The sequence below is a fragment of the Xyrauchen texanus genome, chromosome 3, assembly GCF_025860055.1.
Source record: "Xyrauchen texanus isolate HMW12.3.18 chromosome 3, RBS_HiC_50CHRs, whole genome shotgun sequence".
NCBI lineage: Eukaryota > Metazoa > Chordata > Actinopteri > Cypriniformes > Catostomidae > Xyrauchen > Xyrauchen texanus.
In genome coordinates, this window is record NC_068278.1 from 29,013,846 (window position 1) to 29,037,251 (window position 23,406).

General features: G+C 38.9%; 1 protein-coding gene across 1 annotated transcript in view; it reads right to left on the reverse strand.

The window, feature by feature from the left end:
• LOC127632243 (cilia- and flagella-associated protein 299-like) overlaps positions 1-14,297 on the reverse strand; it is a 150,757-nt gene extending 136,460 nt beyond the window's left edge. Inside the window, exons 1-2 of the mRNA XM_052110834.1 lie at positions 14,191-14,297; positions 12,331-12,434 (exon numbers count right to left, since the gene is read on the reverse strand). Coding sequence (XP_051966794.1) covers positions 12,331-12,360 — 30 coding nt within the window. The 5' untranslated portion in view covers positions 12,361-12,434; positions 14,191-14,297. The remainder of the gene's footprint in view (positions 1-12,330; positions 12,435-14,190) is intronic.
• Positions 14,298-23,406: the final 9,109 nt, after the last annotated feature.

Below are 23,406 nucleotides of genomic sequence, written 5' to 3' on the forward strand. Positions count from 1 at the left end.
GGAGAGATATTATCTCCGAGAACCATACCCTGTTCGGCCAACGCGCCGCTATCAGTAAGAGGCAGGACCCTTGCTGGTGAACTCTGGCCAAGACTCCTGGGAGCAGAGAAACCGGGGGGAACGCATACAGATGCATTATGGGCTATGTATGCACCATCGCGTCCAGACCCAGGTGGGCTAGGTCACTCAGAGAGAAGTAGAGGGGACATTGCGCTGTCTGTTGAGAGGCAAAGAGGTCCACTTCTGCCCTGTAAAATCTCACCCAGATTCAGAGTTTCCACTCCCCGTCGGTATTTTCTGCCTGGACAGTAAATCTGCTCCCATTCAGGCATTCAGGGATACAAGCTGCTCTGATTAACAAGAGCTTGCCCTGGGCCTAAAGGAGAATCTGCCGTGCCAGTCTGTTCAGCTGGCGTGAACGTAGACCTACTTGATGGTTTATGTAAGAGACATGGCAGCCTCTGGAGGAAGTATTTCAGGGCCATAAATACAGCCATCAATTCGAGACAGTTAATGTGTCAATTGACGACCCATTAGGTCGAGGATGGAATTGCCCGAAAGCTTCCTCGTGACTTTTTGCCTCCTGGAACCTGGACTATATTCATAGCATCACCAAATAAGCCAGAAGGCAAAACCGGGGAATCGAGAAGGAAAGTTTTGTCCTTGTCTCTGATGCCCGATAGGTTAAGTCATAAGTGTCTCTCCATGCTGACTAAAGCAGACATAGACCGGCCAATGGTGCGGTCCTTCAGGTCCTTCAATAGATTAGCCTAGTACACCTGTAACACTGCCAAAGTGTGCAGGGCAGCACCAGCCTGACCTGCTGCCTGATAAACCTTCCCCACAAGCGTGGAGGTGGTCCTGCACAGCTTTGTGGGAAGAGTGGGTCTCTTTAGCGTTGATGCCGAGCCAGGCGAGAGATAACCCACAAGTGTCTCCTCTACCGGCGGCATCACTGAATACTTCAACAGATTAGCCTAATAAACCTGTAACACTGCCATAGTGTGCAGGGCAGCACCAGCCTGACCTGCAGCCTGATAAGCCTTCCCCACAAGCATGGAGGTGGTCCTGCACAGCTTTGTGGGGAGTGTGGGTCTCCTTAGCAATGATGCAGAGCCAGCCGAGAGATAACCCGCAAGTGTCTCTTCTACCGGTGGCATCATCGAATACCCCCGAGCCTCAGCACCCACAATAGTCGAATATGTCGTCGTCGAGGGCATGAAGACACGGGAAGTATAAGGATTCCTCCATGAATGAGAACGCTCATTATGGAGGTCATTGAAGAAAGGAAGGGACTGATATAGCGTTCCCTTCCCTTTATTTTTTTTACTTTTTTTTTTTTTTTGGCCACCAGACAGAAGTCTTCTAGATTGGAGCATTTGGGGGGGGGGTCTCTTGTTCGCATGGTCAGTCTAACTATAGTCTGGTCACAGCCCAAGTAACCACCTCGAGTAATTCTTCAGCCGCTTTATTATTGTGCGTGGAATGTACAGAGTTTCAGCGTCCCTCTCGTAAACCGAAGAGGGGCCGAGGTGCTTCAGGCTTACGAGAAGGATCAGCTAAGAGAGCGAGCGATAGGGACGGACCCGTCTCTTGCTCCTCAGCCAGATCTATGTGAGAGCCCCACGATGAAAGAGTGGGCGCTGGCTCTTGGAAGTAAGCGAGACGAGTGTGAAGCATTTTATACTGTAAACAGATCGCAACGCCTGCACCCGCCCTGCCGCAATGCAAGAGCAGCATGCTCTTCCCCAAACACACAAAGCAAAACTGGTGTGTGTCCGTTTCAGCCATAGAGTGTAAACATGAGAACACACACTGCTTGCTTTGTTTATCAGTCATTCTTTTCCTTCTTTTCCTTTTTTTTTTTTTTAAGAAAAGAGAAAGGTTTCTGCGCACTGCCTAACAATTCTAACTCCTAACAGAGAAAATTCTCATTTAGAACAACACACACAGATTGATCTAAAGACAAAATATCTGATGATGCACCTGTGACGCATCTATTTATAGCCCTGCTACAGGTGCATCCAATGATGTCACCAGCAGAGGCTATAAATTCTGGTAAATTTTCATTGACGTGTTGCACACATATTCACAGCTGGTCACACTTAAAGTTGTTCCCAAAGTGCTAATTCAGCGCAGAATCATAAGTGTAGCTTTTTGAAAGGGAACTTGTTATTATTTTCAAATATTTTAATTTGCAAAATGTATTATTCATGTTCTACAATTTTTATAAGAATTCTAAAGAACTATTAGCTTGCTATCTTGAATGCTGTAAACCCAGTAAAAAAAGAAACCAAAAAAACTATCTATGCAACAGAGTGTAATGCATTAAATGTGCACATCTTCTGGTTTAATTGGAGTCTGAGCCAACATGCGATTTGAATCCTAGAATTGCCCCTGGTCTTCACTAATGTTAACACATAATGAATTAGCCCCTCATAAAGAGAGTTAATGAAAAGCAGCACGCAGATGACAGACACCAAGCCATGGAAAGAAGCATTGAGGGGGTTACAGAATAATTGCTAGTCTTACTTTTATCTCCCAGCTCAAAGTCATCAAAACAGACTTTCCAATCAAAGACTGCGGTGACTGATAGAAGCAGAGCTTCTTTTGTGTGGGCTGAAAACTCATTAGGCTATGAAATAACTTTATCCATCTAGGGCACAGGAAAGCAGGACAGATGCTGTTTTGTAGGCAATCTTTGGTTATGTACTGTGCAAACCCTTCTTATTGGGTAGGGTTTCACAAATGCTGTCATATCCTGAAAAGAAAAGACCTTCATTTGATCTATCTCTAGTTCATATTTTAAAACATCTGAAGCTCAGACAGTTCAGACAATCATAATAATTTGATCAAATCAACTCTAGATAGCAGTTATGATGACGCATACAGATAAGGCTACTCAACGGTCTATTATTCATTCTTCAAGCTGATCATGTACATTTACCAAGCTGCTCTTAAATGAATGTAACTTTGAACTCAAATAAGTGTATATCTGACTTCTTCTTTAACAGCTATTTGATTGTTTGCTTGTCATAATCAAATAGGCACTCATATCTTTCTAAGTTTATGAACTCTAGAGTAAATTAATATATTTACCGTCAATGAGCCTCTATGGAAGTAGCATGTAAAGTGTACTCTATATGGCCACCATTATGAATTTTGGCCTAATTTTCTAAAAATACATTTGGTGGGAAACTATATCATGAATTTAATGAGGGAAAGTCCCAAGCAAGAGGAAACATTGAAATAATAAAACTGTTCTGGTTTGCTGAAGAGTGCAGCAAAGCAGAAAATGATGCCATTACAATATTTTCTAAACATGCCAGTCACAACTAGACCCACCATAACTTCACAGGGACACCGCCTTAAATGCTGTAATTTGCCCCAAAACATCTGGGTGTTTGTTTGATTAGGGTGCATGGTTTTTGTCTTATGGAAGTGGCTGATGACCTCAACAGCAGCAGTCAGCTTTTGAGGATAGGCTACACCCTTTTATGACCAATTTTTGGGTTGTTTTAATCTGTGTGATTTACACTTACACGTATTAATTTAGCAGGTGTTTTAAATCAAAACAACTTACAAATGAGGACTACAACATAAGCAATCCATCTTACAATGGAATAAATGTGCTTCTTGTGGTAGCATCTAAATTAACTGGTTTTATTCAATTCAAAATTATTATTTAACTTCACTGAATCTACCTTAATACATTAGGTTGCACCAACAAAACAAATTTTAAGGATTAGAGGAGGCAGCAATAGCTCCTTAAAGGGATAGTTCAACCCAAAATTAAAATTATCTTATAATTTACTCACCCTCATGCCATCTCAGATGTGTATGACTTTCTTCTTCTAAACACAAAGATCTTTAGAAAAATATTTCAGCTCTGTAGGTCCATACAATGTAAGTGAATGGTGGCCAGAATTTTGAAGGTCCAAAAAGCGCATAAAGGTAGAGTAAAAGTAATCCATAAGACTCCAGTGGTTAAATCCAGGTCTTAACCCTTCAAAGTCGACTGACGCACTAGATCGTCAAAGTGCGCACCCCTGACATATCTATTGAGATATATGATATGTGTGAGTGAGAAACAGATAAATGTTTAGTCCTTTTTTACTATAAGTCTCCACTTTCACATTCTTCTTCTTTTGTTTTTGGTGAATCACATTCTTTGTGCATATCGCCACCTACTGGTCAGGGAGGAGAATTTACAGTAAAAAAAGTACCAAAATATTGATAATTTTCACACCCACACCTATTATATTGCTTCAGAAGATATAGATTTACCCACTGATATTTTTCTAAAAGTCTTTGTTTGTGCTCAGCAAAAGAAAGAATGTCACACATCTGGGATGGTATGAAGGTGAGTAAATGGGCCAGTGGTGGCTCAGCGGTTAAGGCTCTGGGTTACTGACTGAAAGGTCGGGGGTTCAAGCCCCAGCACTGCCAAGATACCACTGGTGGGCCCTTGAGCAAGGCCCTTGACCCTATCTGCTCCAGGGGTGCTGTTTCATGGCTGACCCTGTGCTCTGACCCCAGCTGTTTCATGGCTGACCCTGCGCTCTGACCCCAGCTTAGTTGGAACATGCAAAAACAACTGCATATCATTGGCTCTGTACTCTGCACAATGACAATAAAAGTTTAATCTTAAATGATGTGATAATTTTCAGTTCTTTTTGAACTCTCCCTTTAAGGTACTGCAGGTTACTATTTTTTACAATGTAAAGAGGCAGTACTATGAGAAGTGCTGAAGTACATAGTTCCAAAATTGCTCTGAAAATTACAGGTTAAAATATAGATGAAAGTGAGATACATGCAGAAAGTGAGCAGTTCCAGAGGCTCCTGGGGCATATGGCATCCTCTGCAGCGGCTGCGCCGCCCAGGTTGATGCATAGAATCAGAATCAGAATCAGCTTTATTGGCAAGTATGCTTACATATACAAGAAATTTGTCTTGGTGACAGGAGCTTCCAGTGTACAACAATACAAACAATACCAAAAACAGCAGCAACACATAGGTAATTAGAAAATAATAATACAAAAAAAATAATACAAAAAAAATAATTATACATATAAGTACATACACTCACCTTCATACATACCCACATACACACACGTATTGCAAATCTATTACAATCTGTTATATAAAGAACAAAAATACAGTATATTATGTACAGAGCAATGTAAGTGAAGAAGGCAACAGTTCAAAAAGGTACTGGGCAGGGTGAGTGGGATCCAGAGTGATTTTCCCAGTCTTTTTCTTCACTCTGGAAGTGTATAGTTCTTGAAGGGGGGGCAGGGGGCAACCAATAATCCTCTCAGCAGACCGAACTGTCCTTTGTAGTCTTCTGATGTCTGATTTCGTAGCTGCACCAAACCAGACAGTTATAGAAGTGCAAAGGACAGACTCAGTGACTGCTGAGTAGAACTGTTTCAGCAGCACCTGTGGCAGGTTGAACTTCCTCAGCTGGTGAAGGAAGTACAACCTCTGCTGAGTCGATGTGTATCTCCCACTTCAGGTCCTGTGAGATGGTAGTGCCCAGGAATCTCGGATGAGGCAGATGACAGCGGTGTCGTCTGCAAACTTCAGGAGCTTGACAGAGGGGTCCTTGGTGGTGCAGTCATTTGTGTAGAGCAAGAAGAATAGTGGGGAGAGCACACATCCCTGGGGGGTACCAGTGCTGATGGTACAGGTGGTGTAAGTGAATTTTCCCTGCCTCACAAGCTGCTGCCTGTCCGTCAGAAAGCTGGTAATCCACTGACAGGTAGAGGTGGGAACAGGGAGTTGGTTTATCTTAGTCCGGAGAATAGCTGGGATGATTGTGTTGAAAGCCGACAAAAAGGATCCTTGCGTATGTCCCCGGTCTGTCCAGATGTTGCAGGACGTGATGCAATCCCATGCTGTTGACTGCATCATCCACAGAACTGTTTGCTCGATAAGCAAATTGAAGGCGATCCAGAAAGGATCCAGTGATGTCCTTCAGGTGGGCCAACACCAGTCTCTCAAATGACTTCATGACCACAGATGTCAGGGCGACAGGTCTGTAGTAATTAAGTCCTGTGATTTTAGGTTTCTTAGGGACAGGGATAATAACTGAGCGTTTGAAGCAGCATGGGACTTCACACTGCTCCAGTGATCTATTGAAGATCTGAGTGAAGATGGGGGCCAGTTGGTTAGCACAGGAACGAAGGCACGCTGGTGAGATGCCATCTGGGCCTGGAGCCTTCCTTGACCTTTGCTTCTGAAAGATGTGGCACACATCATCTTCACATATCTTGAGAGCAGGTTGTGTATCAGGAGGGGGGAGGAGGGGGGATTGCAGGAGGTGTTAATGTTTGTGTGAAATGAAGGTCTGAGTGCGTGTGGGATGTAATTGGGTCTTTCGAATCTGCAATAGAACACATTCAGGTCGTCAGCCAGTCGCTGGTCCACCGCAGGGTTGGGGGTAGGAGTCCTGTAATTAGTAAGTTGTTTCAGGCCACTCCACACTGATGCAGGGTCGTTAGCTGAAAACTCCTTACAGTCCTTACTACTGGCTTTGTTGATTTAAATTTCTGCATGTAGGTCGGAAGAATATGAACCAGACAGTGATCAGAGTCCCAAAGCTGCATGTGGGACAGAGCGATATGCATCCTTTATTGTTGTATAGCAGTGATCCAATATATTCCTGTCTCCGGTGGGGCATGTAATGTGCTGTCTGTATTTGGGCAGTTCGCGTGTGAGATTTGCTTTGTTAAAGTCCCCAAGAATAATAATAACTGAGTCCGGGTATTGTTGTTCTGTGTCTGAGATTTGATCAGCCAGCTGTTGCAGTGCTATGTTCCCAGATGCGTTTGGAGGAATGTAAACACTCACCAGAATAAACGAAGAAAACTCCCGCAGTGAGTAGAATTGCTTACAGTTAATAAAGAGCGCTTACAGATTAGGACAGCACATCCTGTTTAACGTTGTTACATCTGTACACCAACTTTAGTTGATGTAAAAGCATGTTCCACCGCCTCTTGTTTTCCCTGTTAACTCTGCGATCCGCTCTGAACAACTGAAAGCCTGGTAGATGTAATGCGCTGTCTGGAATGGCTTCACTCAGCCAGGTTTCAGTGAAGCACAGTGCAGCATAGTTTGAAAAGTCCTTATTTGTATGTGTGAGGAGATGTAGTTCGTCAGTTTTGTTGGGAAGAGAGCGGAGATTAGCGAGATAAATGCTCGGCAGTGCTGTTCGAACGCCGCACTGACAGAGTTTAACCAGCGCGCCAGCTCGTCTCCCTTGCCTGTGTCTCGTAGCGCGTCTAAACAACACAGCCGTGCCTCCAACTAAAATGTCCAGCAAAACGTCCGAATATTCAAAAACTGGGAAAAGATTATCTGGTATGTGCTACCAAATGTTCAGCAGTTCGTCCCTGGTAAAACTGACTGGTAAAAGATTACTAAACACAGGACAAACAAAAGAATTGGAGAGCTCCACACAGAGGTGGCCATCTGCGGCGCTGACTTGAGTCCCGAGATGGGCATGGTGCTACGGCACATACCGTGAGATTTTCACCCCTCTCTGCCGTCACTTATTCAGCCATTGGACAGAGCTCTGTTTTCTTCGGACAGGAGTCCCCCTACAGCAGGTGTCCAGACGTGTTGTGGTCACAACAGATGCCTCCAAACTGGGTTGGGGTGCCATGTGCAATGGACCATGACTACTTGGCACATCTACTGCCTAGAGTTGCTGTCTGTATATCTTGCCCTCTGCAGGTTTCTCCCGCTTGATTCAGGGCAAGCATGTCTTGATCCGTTCCGACAGCACCACTCATATCTCAGGCAGCCACAACATAACAGTGGACACGCTGTCACGACAGGCCATGCTCAGTGGAGAGTGGAGGCTCCACCCCCAGGTGGTCCAGCTGATTTGGGACCAATTCAGCAAAGCACAGGTAGACCTGTTTGCTTCCCAGGATAACTCCCACTACCTGCTCTGGTACTCACTGTCGGAGGCTCCCCTCGGGACAGACATGCTGGCACACAGCTGGCTTCGGGGGCTGCGCAAATACGCATTTCCCCCAGTGAGCCTACTGGTGCTGTGCAAGGTCAGGGAGGATGAAGAACAGGTCCTCATAGTAGCCCCCTACTGGCCCACTCGGACTTGGTTCTCGGACCTTACGCTCCTCGCGACAGCACCTCCATGGCGCATTCCTCTGCGAAGGACCTCCTTTCTCAGGGACGAGGCACCCTCTGGCATCTGCCCAGACCACTGGAACCTCCACGTCTGGCCCTTGGGTCACGGAAGATCTGAAAGTGTTCTAACAACTGCTGTCGTGGACACAATCCACCAAGCCAGAGCTCCCTCTATCCTCAAGAGGCGTCTGTTCGCAACTGGTGGTCTTCTTGATCAGAAGACCCGCAGAAATGCACAGCCGAGTCAGTGCTCTCATTTCTGCACAGGAGGTTGGAGGGGCGGCTGTTCCCCTCCACCCTGAAAGTGTTGTAGCCACTATACCGGCCCACCATGATGCAGTGAGCGCTAAGCCCTTGGGGGAGCACGACCTGGTCATCAGGACCCTTAGGAGGCGCCAGGAGGCTGAATCCTCCTATACCATGCCTGTTCCCCTCACGGGTTCTCTCCATGCTCCATGTGGGCCCTCTGAAAACCCCCTTTGAGCCGCTAGAGTCAGTCGAGCTATGTGCCCTCCTCTGAAGATGGCCTTCCTGCTTCCGCTTGCTTCCATCAAGAGGGTCAGGGACCTGCAAGCACCCTCTGCCAGCGACACTTGCCTGAAACCCGGTCCGGCAGACACTCACGTCATCCTAAGACCCCGACCAGGCTACATGCCTGTGAACCTCCAAGCGACTGCCCCAGGAGGAGGCAGACCCAGCCTTATCGCTCGCTTTGTCCGGTGCGTGCTTTGCGCACCCTTACACCACTGGCATAGCTAAATTGTGCTAAATTACAGTAATTCCATTACTGGCATGTCAAATTTGATCCCAACAATTGAATGTTATTATTCAACGCAGTGAATGTTACTGTATTATTCAGTTGTTTCCTTTGCACTATAAATACATTTTTAAAAATCTTGTTGTTTTTACAAAAAATAAATAAATATCAGCTGTGGTTGCCAGAAAAATTATGTAAAAAATACAATAAATATGTAAACAACTTTACAGAACAAACTGTACATTTTACAGTTTATAACTAGTTTTTACTGTATATTTTAAGGTGCAGTACCATTGTTTATATTATTAAATCATAAACTTAATATATGGACTGGCGACCTGTCCAGGGTGTCCCCCGCCTTTCGTCCAATGTTAGCTGGGATAGGCTCCAGCCCCCCGCGACCCTGTACACAGGATAAGCGGTTGACGATGGATGGATGGATGGATGGAAACTTAATATATTAACCTTCTGAAACTGCAAAAGTCTGCTTTTCACTTTATAATGTATTTTTAATCACTGTAGTAACTACAGAAGGGCACATGATGACATGAAGTTCATCAATAGTGACCCTTTCAGGAGCTATGACCAGTAAACATGTAGTGACAGTGCTCAGTGTCCCTCACACAAACACTTAACACCATCAGGATAAGACATGGGAAATTTAAATAATGTTATATGCATGAACTAAACTACATCAAATATAACACAGAACACCCCAAAATATATAACTAATATTAAAAATAAGAAGATACATAACTATTCCAATAAAATATGATAAAATGTAATGGTTCACGGAGGGAATTCTGGGAATGCCCAATTACTGTTTTTTACTGTAATTTTAACATTAATTTACTGTAAAAAGTACATGTACTCTCTTGTTAAACATAATATACATTGTAACCATTAATTATAAACAGCAAATAATGTTTTACATCTAAACAATGTAATTTTTACACCATTTTATATATTTACATGTATTGTCTTTTTGAATATATTTGTAAAAAATTATGTATATTTTACGGTAACTACTCATTAACAATTTATGTTTTTTTTTTTACTGTAGTATTTTTACAGTCTTTTACAATTAAAATTGCGGACATTTTTCACATTGTACAGTATGAGATTTACAATCTTGCAGACAGAATTTGAGACACACCTTAGGTTCTTGAGCAATCTGCATGTCATGAAATGGGAAATTGTTGTCTGTTTTTCTCACTTGGTTTTAAAGAAAATCTTGCAATTACAGTATTTCCTTACAAGGTTGTATTTCCACTTGACCTAAACCTTCAAATTATGTTTGTTGGTGTAACGTATGGAGGTTGATTTATTGTTTTCTCAATAAATCCTTTTAAGCTTTGAAAAGATTATGTTAGTATTGGCTTGCTGGGTAGGTCACACCGCATAATGTACATCTGTCTTCCTTGCCATTATCATAGCAATAAATTGCCACTATGAAAACTTCTAAATATTAAATATGACAGACAGTGCAACAAAATCAGACACCAAGTCATTTGATACTCCTTTGGTTGGGCCGCCTTGTCTATGGAGTGCAGAGCTTGGGGTTTAAAACCCAGGCTGACAGGCCTATTAAATAACCCAGTGCAACTGTAACTGCTCTGAGGATGAAACCCAATTCAACTCAGACAGAGCCTCTGCAGCTGCTTTAATTACAGATGATGTCTGCAGCATTTTGGAGGCTAATCCACAGATTTATCTGACTTTTATTATTATATATATATTTTTTTATCATCCATCCATTTATGCTCTTGTGGAGATTTTTTCTAAAAAGCAATAGAGTGCATCCTTACAAGGTTGCATTTACACTTGATCTAAACCTTAAAATTATGTTTGTTGGTTTATTGTATGGAGGTTGATGCAGTCATATTAAGGGGATAGTCTTTTTCTCTTCTGCTAAACACAAACGAAGGTTTGTAGAAGATATCTCATCTCTGTAGGTCCTTACAATGCAAGTAAATGGTGACCAGATCTTTGTAGGTAAAAAATTCACACAATGGCCACACAAAAGTAATCTAGTGTTTAAATCTTCAGAAGTGATATGATAGATGTGGGTGAGAAACAGATAATTATTGAAGTCGTTTTTTTGCTATAAATCTCCACGTTCACCTTCACATTCTTTTACATTTTGAAAGTGAAATTAGAGATTTATGGTGAAAAAGGACTTAAATATTGATCTGTTTCTCAACCACATCTATCATATCACTTCTGAAGACATGGATTTAACCTTATCCTTATGGAGTACTTTTATGCTGCTTTTATGTGATTTTTGGAGCTTCAAAGGTCTGGTCACCATTTACATGCATTTTAAGGACAAACAGATCTGAGATATTCTTCTAAAAATCTTCGTATGTCTTAAGCATAAGAAAGAAAGTCACACATCTGAGATGGCATGAGGGTGAGTAAATGATGAGAGAATTTTCATTTTTGGGTGAACTTTCCATTTAAATAACATTTTTGAATCAGTTAATTTAGATTTTACCACATGTAGCACATTTTAGGTTACCTGGCAAAACATTTTTAGAGTATAATATGTCTTTTGGAATAGTGCTGAAAGGTTTTTTGTATTTATTTTATGTTTTTGAGTTTGTTCTGTCTTTTGTTTTGTTTTGTTTTGATTAGATTTTTTGGGAGGTACCTCCTTTCCAAAGTGATTTTATGATCTGGTATGACTGAGAAGAAATGCACTTGTGCCTGAGATAAATATATGTAATCCATGTGAGCTGAAAGCTGAGTACTAATTTACAAATTTAACAACATACTATTATCATTACCGATAGATCAGTGTTGTATGTTGAAAAACTTTGGTTATCAATAAGCTGATATGTGTTTCCTAGACCTAAGTTATCAGGACAGAAAAAGGCAATTTCTGCACATTACTTGCACAACTATGTTATGGGAGTAAACAATTCTCATTGCATTTAACTAAACTCACAACTAGAATGACTGTACTTATTAATATGCATTATTTGGGTTGACACAGCAAGTCCCTATTTTATTGTTTATAAGCTTACTACCCCTACAGCTCCCCGACTTTGTTTACACACATACAGTATTTCTTCCCATCCCCTTCTTGCAAGATTATCAACTACCCCAGACTCGTTATATTCTGCTATTTCCATTAACATGTTAATAAGCTCTGCATTCTCTCAGACAACCCAGCCCCCCACAAAGCCAGATTGCTCTGAAACGGCAATGTGGCTCTCCACTGTTGTGTGCTGTACTTCTTTGTAGAGAGAATTGGCAAAGGCTCACAAATAGCCAACATCTCCCTATTTTCCTGAATAGGAAATGTAATACATCTGTGTTGGTTTGCTGGTTGTGCATTCAATGATACTGTTTTTTAAAGTGGATGTATGATTTTATGTTATGTTAAAACAGTGCTGGATCAGACTTACAGTCGCAAGAAGCCTCCCCCTCTTGTTCATGGCTAGAAATCGATTGCTGAAAACTCCCCGGATTCCTATGACCCCTTGAGACACGGCAAACAGCTCCAGCACACCTTCACATTGAGAAAGACACACTGATCTAAGTGATAACTGATGATCTTTAGGTCCGAAACGTCAAAGGTCAAACTGTTTGTTGTGAATTATTTTTCATTCTGGTTAGATTGGATGTAAGATATTTTTTAAAGAAACTATTAGATTAGTTCTGTATGTATTTAAACAATATACAAAAACAAAACACACATATAAGTACAACCACATGATAAAAACATGTTCATTGAAGAGTCATCCAAAGTGTGTAAGAGTTTGACTTTTTGTATGTTTATTCAACAATGTTTTTCTAATGTCAAAACTACAAGTTTGGGGTTTTCTTCCTTCAGCTAGTGTGCAGAAATACAGACCTCACAGGGCCCACGTACAGGCTCTTTACTGATTTTAAAGAGCCCATGTTTTGTTACTGTAAATTAAATTGGTTGTAATCTTGTGTTGTTTACACTGGAGTGAACTGTGCCATACGGCCACAAAAGAGTTCTGTTTGATATAGTATGTAAACTCTGAATGGTATTTTAATGCAATGCTCATCTTTTTGCTTTTAATTTGTTTTTGTTGTTAATTAGCCATATATGACCCAGCAATGGTTATTTTTAACCCAGCATTTTTTAGAGCATACTATTTGTTCATGATTGGTAAGGGTATATTCTTTCAGAGAGACAATTGCTGGTGAATGTTGTTTGCATTCTTACAAATTCTGTCTGGCATATGGACTTAACACCCACAGCCAGATTTGCAGCTCATAAGAATCCTTTTTTACTTTAATCTAATTTTCAGCAACATCATCTGTTTTTACAGTAGACGCTTTAAATAGAATGAGTACTACGGTATGTGCATCAAGCATTTCAACCATTAACAGAAATCTAGTACATGGCATGTTAATGATGCCACTCACTTCAGCTTGCAACCCACCAGCATTCTGATCTTAGCTGCTGCACCTGTTCTCCATACCTGTAAATAAACAAACAGCTCCAAACAAGAGACTCCAAACAGAGGCAGCCCTTCAATTTACAAGTCATTCACGTAATTACGAGTCAATTCACTATGAAACAGTGGTTACCTTAGCCAGATTGAGCCACATAATCAACAAGCATTTTTTTGCACAGCTCATTAATATTTATTTTTGATTTTGTAATTTTTTTCCTCTGATGATATTTGTTAATTGGAAGGAGATTCTTCTCGAAGCAAACACTTATTAAGTTATTCAAATAAAGCATTTTGTTTACTATTGGATGATTTTAAAAGGGTAGCTTCATGAAAACAGTGTTTTGGATGTAAATGAATGCAATGTCATTCATACTGAGATCTGAAATTTAAAATAAATGTCTGCATATATCCTGCAGCCTCAACCAACATTTTTTCTGGGTCAAGCAGGGAATTATTTTTTTTTTTACTTAACTCTAAATGACAACACTTTACAATAAGGTTTGTTAACATTAGTTAACAACATTAGTTAACATTTACTAACAATGAACAATACTTTTACAGCATTTATTAATCTTGCTTACTGTTTATTTTCACATGTAATAAAAACATTTTTAAACAAAGGCTGTATACAGTATCATTAGTAAGTGCATTAATAAGAAACAATAGTACTTTTATTGACTAACATTAACAAAGTTTAATAAATGCTTTAAATATAATGTTCATTGTTAGTTTATGATGCCAAATGCATTTACTAATGTTAACGAATGGAACCTTATTGTAAAGTATTACCATATAAACAAATGAGTCCATAAACATTCATACATAATAACTTACTTAACCGATTCGGTTCGTGACTCCCGTTGACTCTTCCATCGGGGTGAATTTGAAGGTGGAAACCTATTCCAACTCTACAGTACAGTCTGCCAGTCCTGCGCCCTGATATGCGCCCTTCGCCGACAAGTTGGTGCTCCAAAGAAACGTGTTGAGATCCCGTTAGCGCTGTAGAGCGGGGCAACTGAGAGAGGAGTAAAAGCAGGAGAGGAACGTTCATTCTTTCCAGAGAACTGGCTGTGCGCGCGCTAGGCCAGTTCCAGCATTTTGCGCTCGTTCCAGCGCTCGCAGAGGTACTTCGCTACTACAACATTGGTGGGCATTACCCTCGGCTGTAGAGTCTGGGGCAGATCTGCTGGCTAAGAGATATTAATAACACAAATGATCTCACTGTTTGATGCGTGCTTGAGTTCTGAAGGACGCGCGATCTCATCCCGAATGTATCTCGGACGAAACATTCAAACAACTATAGATGTAGCTAGTTCCAAATAAGCGCACCTTTGACCAGGGAAACGAGTGTACTTTTATACATTCATGCTTTTATACATACAGAACCGTGCTGCGATTTACGCGCGAGGGAGCATACAATTGGATGGGCATGCAAATAATGTATAACTTAATGAAAAAATATAGTCGAGACTTTCTGTCCAAGATTGGCCAATGTCAAGAATTACAGTTTTAATTTATTCAGTAAGCACTGTTCATGACACCTGCACCGAGTAGAAACAGTTGCATTATTGTTAATATGCTGAGGTATTTAAAGGAATATTCCGGGTTCAATGCAAGTTAAGCTCAATCGACAGCATTTGTGGCATAATGTTGATTACCACAAAAATTAATTTCGACTCGTCCCTCGTTTTCTTTTAAAAAAAGCAAAAACAGAGGTCCCAGTGAAGTAGACACTATTGAAGTGAATGGGGTTAATATTTGGATGTTTTAATGGCAGAAATTTGAAGCTTATAATTTTATAAAAGCACTCATCTGTTGAAACTCGATAATTTTATGAGCTGTTAAGTTATTTAAATAATAATTTTAATTGTAGTTTAGGGTTTTGGGGTTTATTGGGTTCCGTCAACGAGGCAAATTAAAAAAAAAAAATTGTTATATAACTTTACCCAGAAAAAGTTAGTAAACGATTTTATTACACTATCATGTTAACCTGTATATTGTTTACATATTGCGGCTGTACTTTTCAAACAGTTAGTATTTTAATGTATATAGATTCACTTTCATTGTACAGTATGTGCCTCACCATAACTGCCATTTTTGCTTTTTGTTTTTTAAGAAAAGGAGGGACAAGTGGAAATACATTTTTCAAGTCATCAATATTATGCCACACATGCTTTCAAATGAGCTAAACTTGAACATGGAATATTCCTATTAAGTGTGTTTTTGAAAAGACGATTTTTTTTTTCTTTTCTAATTACTTATTAGAAAATATGTAATAGCCTGTAATAAAATAAATGCAGAATAATGTTATGATTTTATACTCTTTGCATCTTTGGCACAATGTCAAGCAATGTCTTACATGTATTTTCTTGCACATGTATAAAAGTTAATGACAACATATGACAAATCAAAAATGTATTATTTAAATTAACAATATGTTTCAAATTCATTGGGGCTTTAGAAAGCCTCTCCATTTTTCATTGGCTCTCTTATAACCAAACAATAGTGGTGTCCAGGCCAGATGTTTTAGTACAGCTACATGCTTAGTCATGAATGAGTGAAAAGCAGTAATGGATTCTGTTTAAATGATAAAACAGTGGGAATTATACTGTTCCTTTTCAAATGCCTCAAACATCTGCACATATTGTATTGGATAGTTAGACATAGTAGACTTGCCTGTGTCTGTTCAACATAATTAAGGGGTCTTCACCATGCCTTCACAAATACAGTGAATGGAATACTTTGCAGTTTTATTAGTCCATGTTTGAAAAAAAAAAAAAAAGCATCATAAAGAAAAATAGTGGCACAGGGGTGCTCCTCTACATTACTGCAGTCTACATTAAATGAGTCCTTTATGCTCATTTAAATGGTGAGCATCTAAATACAAGATTAGGGTTTTAAGAAATATATTATGTTGTAATGCCACATCTTACAGATTGAATTAACTTTAAAGCATTATTTTAAAGCAGGGATATACCAATTATTCAACCCCCCCATCCAGACTCTCAGCCAACAGGGACCCCCAGTTTAAAAAAAAGCTAGATTTCCTCCATAACATTTTATAATTACTTACATTAATAGCTGTATCATACTTGAACCTCTATAATGCTTATCAGATCATTAATGTACCACATTTAGAGATACATTTTGAAATATAGCTAGAATATTTTTTGAATCTAATTTTAAAGAAAATCTATAGATATCAGTCTGTGAACCCCTGGGCGAAAACTCTGGTTTAAAGGTATTGAAGGAATTATCTACCCAAAAATTTAAAAAAAATTCCAAATCCATTTGGCTTTCTTTCTTTTGAGGAACATTTAAGGAGATGTTTTAATAAATATCTCGGTCCATTTTTCAGTTTAATGGCAGTGGATAGTGCCACACTTCAAAGCTTAAAAAGGACCCAAAAGTATCATAAAAGAAGTCTATGCAATTTGTGTGTCATATTCCAAGCCCTCTGAAAACATACAATATGTTTTGGTGAAGAACAACCCAAAACATAAAATGTTTCTGTCAATATCTTGATGTTTGTTGTGTGTCTATGCATTAGCAGTTTTAAACACCACGCAAACTACGCAATTGCATGGGGCCCTGGACGTCTGGGCCCCAGTTGTAAAGCTAAGCCAAATGCTCAAGGGGTGACGGATGATACATTTGTCAGTGTTCACGTGTGGATTCGCTGCTTTCAGCCTTCTCTGAATGGTTAACGTGCATTGGAAAAGCAGGTGCTGCAGATGCAACCATTTGCACAATTATAAACATTTGAAGACCCTTAAAGGTATTATACAAATCTAAAAATGTCACACAGTATCACAGAAATGCAGGAGGTGACAGTTGTTCACCAGATGTTTAATGAGGAAGATTGTAAACTGTCAAATAGAGTTTAACACTGTAGTGCACTACATAGTTCAATCAAAATAAAATCTCCAGGTGATTGTGAAGTACATATGATGGAAATATATGTATTTCTATTGTATAAGACATCTTCATTATAATAATAATTTATTATCATATTAGAATATAATCTTGACTGGACAATAAAATTCCAAATTATAAGTGAGTGAGGTTGTAGTTTTTGGACACCAAAAGGGAGCGCTATGATGTTTTAATCAGACAACGTTTTTAAGGTGAATATTAGATGGAGGTTTTAATGAGTTAAACATAACTCCCTACCCTAAAACTTTAACCTAAACCTAACCAGTAGTGATCTAAAATTAAATGAGAAGTAGACACAAAACAGGCATCCTTACCCTAAACCAATGCCTTAACCCAACCTATTGTGTTCAAAAACAAAATGAGAAATAAAAAGCACATTTTCTGAAACAACCACGTCATCTAGTGTTGGTTCTCTGACACACTTGTTTCACGTGCTTTATTGTTCTCGAACCGTGGACTTCCAAGTCTAAAGTCCAACACTCTATCATGGATTAAGTAAGTGAGTAAATGTTAAATGCTTGTAAATGTAAGTGAGTCTGTTAAACAAGCTTTGAAATGTAATGTTTTTCAAATGATATGTTAGAGTAAAAGTGTTTCTATTGCATAACATAGCATAGTGTGAAAAATAAGTGTTTATGAAGACATAATAATTCATTGTACTTGTGATTTGTGTGAAAGTTAATAAAATGCACAGTTATTAGCACCTATAGTGTTAGCTGCAGCTAAACATGGAACAAAGCATGTAAAATCAGTTTGCAAAAATGCAGACATAGTAACATTTGTTCTATGAGACAAGGATGAATATGACGCATGAGCCACATGGATTACTTTTATGATACTTTGGGGCACTGTTATCAGATTTGTTATATAGTCAACAGATTAACATATTCTGTGTTATATTGCCAAGATTTGCAGGATTTAAGATTGACATTGTCAGATTTTTTAAAGAAACCTGACATTTTTGCTCACCCAGCAACTTAAGGTACCTTTAAGATGTGATGGCAACCTCCAGTAATTTCCAAGGAATATGTCCTGAAAACATTACAGGCTTAATCACTAGATAAATGACCGACTGTAAAGTTCTCTACTCATTGTTTCAATTGCTGCAAAACATGGATTAATCACCTTAATATAAACAGTGCAGAACTGTTTACCTCCCAAATTGTAAAGTCTATTCCTTCGTGTTGGACCCACCAGTAACTGCAGTGAGGTAATCCCCCAGATGTGTATAAACACTGATGATCCTGATTGATTCATCAAAGATCCTGGCTTTTAACAACTTTGTAGTATCATGCAGGCCTTTCTTTCTTTGGAAAACAGTCATTTGTTATAGTTTTTGCACAAGTGATCATTATCTGTAAATTAAGCTTAAAAAGAAAAGGAGAGGAGATGAGTTTTCAGGCACTGTCACAAATGACAGTGTCTGGACAGTGTTAAGATTGTCTGACCCATTTAACAATTGCTACTTAATAATTTTGCCTGTTGGCTGAAGGTTGATCGCTCACAGAAGCAAAAGCATGTACTGTCATTGTGTCTTTCTTAAGAGAAGATGCTTTTAAATTCTATTTGAATATTGTAAATCAGTTTTATAAAGATAATTTTATGAATTAATATAATATAAAACATAGAGTGAACTTGAAATATGTTTGGGTAACTTTTTTCAAATTCCAGTTTTTCTCAGCACTTTCAGCAATTTTCCTTTACATGTGATTTTTGTTATTTTACTAGCCAATAGCAGACCACTGATTTGGGAATCATTGATATTTATTTTTTAATCATGACATGACCAAGGAATTTCCATTGGATTAAGGGTGTTTCTCTTATGATTTGTGTATATTCCACAATTGCAACAACAATCAAGTTGTTTTGTGACCCAGGACTTCTCAAAGTCCTTGCAAAAGTGCCCACAGTCATCAAAAACATTCCTCCACAGCAAAGCGGAACAGGATAGTACGTTTTTTGCTCTCTATCTACAGCTTTCTTCAAACCAGAGACACATTTGTAATGCTCTGCTCAAGGGTCAAATATTCTCACCCTATTCCCTCCTCCCATTCCTGAGAGTCGAAGCATGAGGCAACGTGAAAATGGCCACATATTTCAAACATGTCTTTTCAAAACAGCCCACGGTTCAGCCAAGCATTTAATCTGCGCGTAGATCTAAACATTTGCTTTGGACAAAGTAGTCCCCCATTCAGTTGTGAGAAAGCCAGTGCTGTGTTTTTGAAAAATGTCTGAGGACATTTGGTGTGGAACAAAGAAGCACCTGTTCACTTGTTACAGATAGAGCTGCCTGTCAATGAGCGCTGCAACCGCTGACAAGATGCTGTCAGTGGACAGTGATCAGTACCTACAGTACTGACATATTTGGCAAGGGTAAAAACAAGCAGTGAATGTTCTGCCTCTCCCCTTGTCCAAGACACCCTAGCCATAGGTAAATGAAAGGTTACCAATCTACTCTTGAAAGTTGTCAGTGTCAAAAATGTACTTTTTTAAGAATACATTTGCCCTTAAGGACTCATTTTCAGGAGCATTTATCAAGTTTATGAGGGAATTTTTTTTGGCAGACATTCTATACACCCCAGTGGAAATAGTGGCAAATAGTGTTTGCACCCCAACCCGGGTACAAATAATTGTAGATGCTGTTTTCACCCCGGTGCAAAGAGTGGCAGATACTATTTGCACCCCTAATTAAATACTAACAGTTTAGGAGCATCACTGCAACGTGTTTAATGTGTTTATTTAGAATCCCACAGACACACTACCCCAACCACTACCCCTAAACCTAACCTTGACCTTCCTTTACAAAAATGTACTATGGTTTTAGTACATTTTCCATAGTATCACGATGGTATTTTGTAGTAAAATCATAGTAACCACTAAAATAAACATGGTTACTACAGTATATTAACACCAAATGATTGTTTTAACACCATTGTTAAGTGCATCAAATCTATTATTTCTGCCAAATACAAAAAATGGTAACCACCATATTACTATGGTAAAACTACCTTTATATGCATTTTGATGTATTATTATAAGTAGTATTAAAGAATATATTAGAAGAGGAGACAGGAAACAAAATGGGAAAAAGAGTGCGATAAACATAGAATCAAACCCTGGTCAAAAAGCCACAATAACACTGGTATTAAACCCAACGCCACTGAAGAAACACTAATAAAATAGTTTGTTGTAAATTTCTATGTTTCCAATAGACTATTGGGGCACACATATCAGCACTGTTTGGCAGGTGTTATTTACATCTAGATGCAAATAGTCACTCTGTATTTTTTTCTAAGCATATAAAACACAGCATGCCATCTATTCATGTCGAAATGAACTACAAATGAATCAGTTTATTAAAAGAAATTCTCAATCTAAACAACAAACACTCAAATATGTTTTCTATAATTGCCTGTTATATATTATCTACCATTCAGTATGCTTCATGTGGTAACATCCAAATTAACTGGTTTTAATTAAGTCAAAACTATCATTTATTATGACTAAATCAACCTGACTATGTATGGTCACACCAACGAGTGTTGCTAAGTTATTTTTAAAGAAATCATTAATAAAAATTCTGTCACTATTTACTTACCTGTTGTTCCAAACCTCTATGACTTTCTTTCTTCTGTGGAACACAAAGGGAGATTAGGTTATTCTGATTCACTATTCACTTTCATTGCATGTTCTTTCATACAATGGAAGTGAATGTTGACTGATGATGTCATCTCATTGTATTTCACAGAAGAAAGAAAGTCATACGGGTTTGGAATAACATTAGGGTAAGTAAATGACAACAACATTTTCATTTTTGGGTGAACCATTAATTATCCTTGTACAAAGTGGAACATTTTGTACCCCTTTTTACAACAATAATCAAACATAGAATAGAGTAGCGATAGAATAGAGATAATCAAACACAGAGTTAGAGTTATATTGAATATTATGAAATATATCAAATGTTAGAATGTAAAACCAGAGTAATTCAATATGGGACATTATTTGCCCCATATGTAAAATATATGGGATATTTTTCCCCCCTCAAGAACTGGTTAAGTTTTGACTCTACTGTTAACAAGTGTCACCACTGAAATTTACATTAATGTATGATCTCCTACTGTAGCATTTCATTATAAATTATTAAATATTTCATCCACTGGGCTTTTTGATGCATAGCTTGAGAATGGAGGCTATTCATGGAGGTTGCTGTCACCTCATTTGCACAATAATGTACAATGTATTTGAAGAAATAGCAAAGTAATTTAAAAGATGTATTTACTGTAGGTTGTTGGAGTTTTTCCTGTGGGAAAGAAATGTCATGATGCAGTAAAAAATTGTCAAGTGTTAATGTATCTGTGAAACATGAAACAGCCTTTTACTGTTTAAAATTTGTAATTAAAACACATTCTTTTTTATTTAAAAAATACAACTCACTGACCACCTAGCCTCTGAAAAACTTTTAATTTTCAACAGACCTGTACCAATACATTATCCACATTCACATCTGCTTCTCTTCTGGCCCTATACATCTTCATTTGAGTGCCAAGCTTTTGCTCTAGGTTTCATTCCTCCAGGCCAGAGTTGAGGCAACGGAAATTGCTGGACTCTCTGATGTAGGCCCATATCCATCAATGCGGAATAAAGAAATTTATCTTTTGAAGTTTTCCCATCCTCCACTCTATCTTCTCCCTTTCTGGTCCTTATTCCTATCTAGTAAAATCAACAAACAAAGCCCCCCCCCCCACCAATCAACACAGAGTTTCCTGTGCACTTCCCGTGGCATAAATCCACCTTCAGGCCTACCTGACTGCACTGGCTCAGAGGTGCAGTAATCAGAGCTGGACACTCAAAATGCCTGCATAGCATTGAAAGATTAGATTCATGTAGCTTTACAGTGGATTTCCAAAGGCTTATATTTTACCTCTGGCGTAGAACAGACTCTCTCTGGAAGTAAATGAAATGAGCACCCTTTGCACTGTGACAAAAAGGCACAACAACAAACCTGGTGGCAGTCATGATCACATATAAGACCTATACACTGATTTAGTAAAGGATGCCTGATACATACAATGGTTACGTGATGGTGCTGGTATCTATATTAACAGTAATGCATGAATGACTTGCACATTTCCTGTGCAATGGCATAATTTATGTTCAATTGCTCTTTACCCTGTAGCAGAAGTACAGTGAACAACAGCTGTGTTTGACATTGTTAGTAGCTCAGTAGCTCAGCTGACACCTGCATGCTCAGTATAACTATAACTATGGAATGTGAACAAGAGTTTGCTTTGATTCCATATGCATGCAAAAGACACATTTACTTTTTAAAAATCGAGTATGGCTTCATTGGCATCAAAGATCCAGTTACCTTGAAGTCTATTCATTTAAATAAAAATGTTATATCCTTTTCTGGGCATTTATAGCATTCGTTTACCAGACACAATGTACCAAGTAGAAACCATTTTCTGCCAAAAATGTTTTTTATTGTTGGTTAAAAATACATTAAACACAGTCTTAACTCTGGTGTATTTAACCAAGAACAGAGAACTGTGATCAGCAGAAGATCTTGAGATGATTAAAATTATCTGATTAATTAAGCTGTTTCTCTTTTCTCAAAGTTTAGTGTATGAGCCATGAAGGACAGATCTTTGAAGAGGAGAGACAGGTGCAGCCTAAATACTTGCCTGCTCTCAGATCTGTCTATTACTCTCAGCAATGCTCATAATTTGCAAGGCAGACACACATAAGACAGGTACAAACAGTTAAGGAGGAGAGAGAGCTTGCTAAGTGCAAAAGCATGTCTATAAAGCGGATCTATTCATCTTTGAACTGAACACTAAGTGTAAATTTGTCCATGTCAGCGCAGAGGAAGATTGAATGTGTAGTGCTTTAAAATAACTCAAGCAGGCTGTTTCATCTTTGTTATTTAGATATTGCTTAGATATTACTAGAATCACTCAATTCTGTGACAAAGATAATCCATGCAATAAACATGGTCTTTGAAATAGAACAACAACTGCTAGAGGGAAATTAGATAATTTGCCAAAATATATGTTTATCTGCAATTTATCTAATTAATCTCTAGCATATACACTCACTGAGCACTTTATT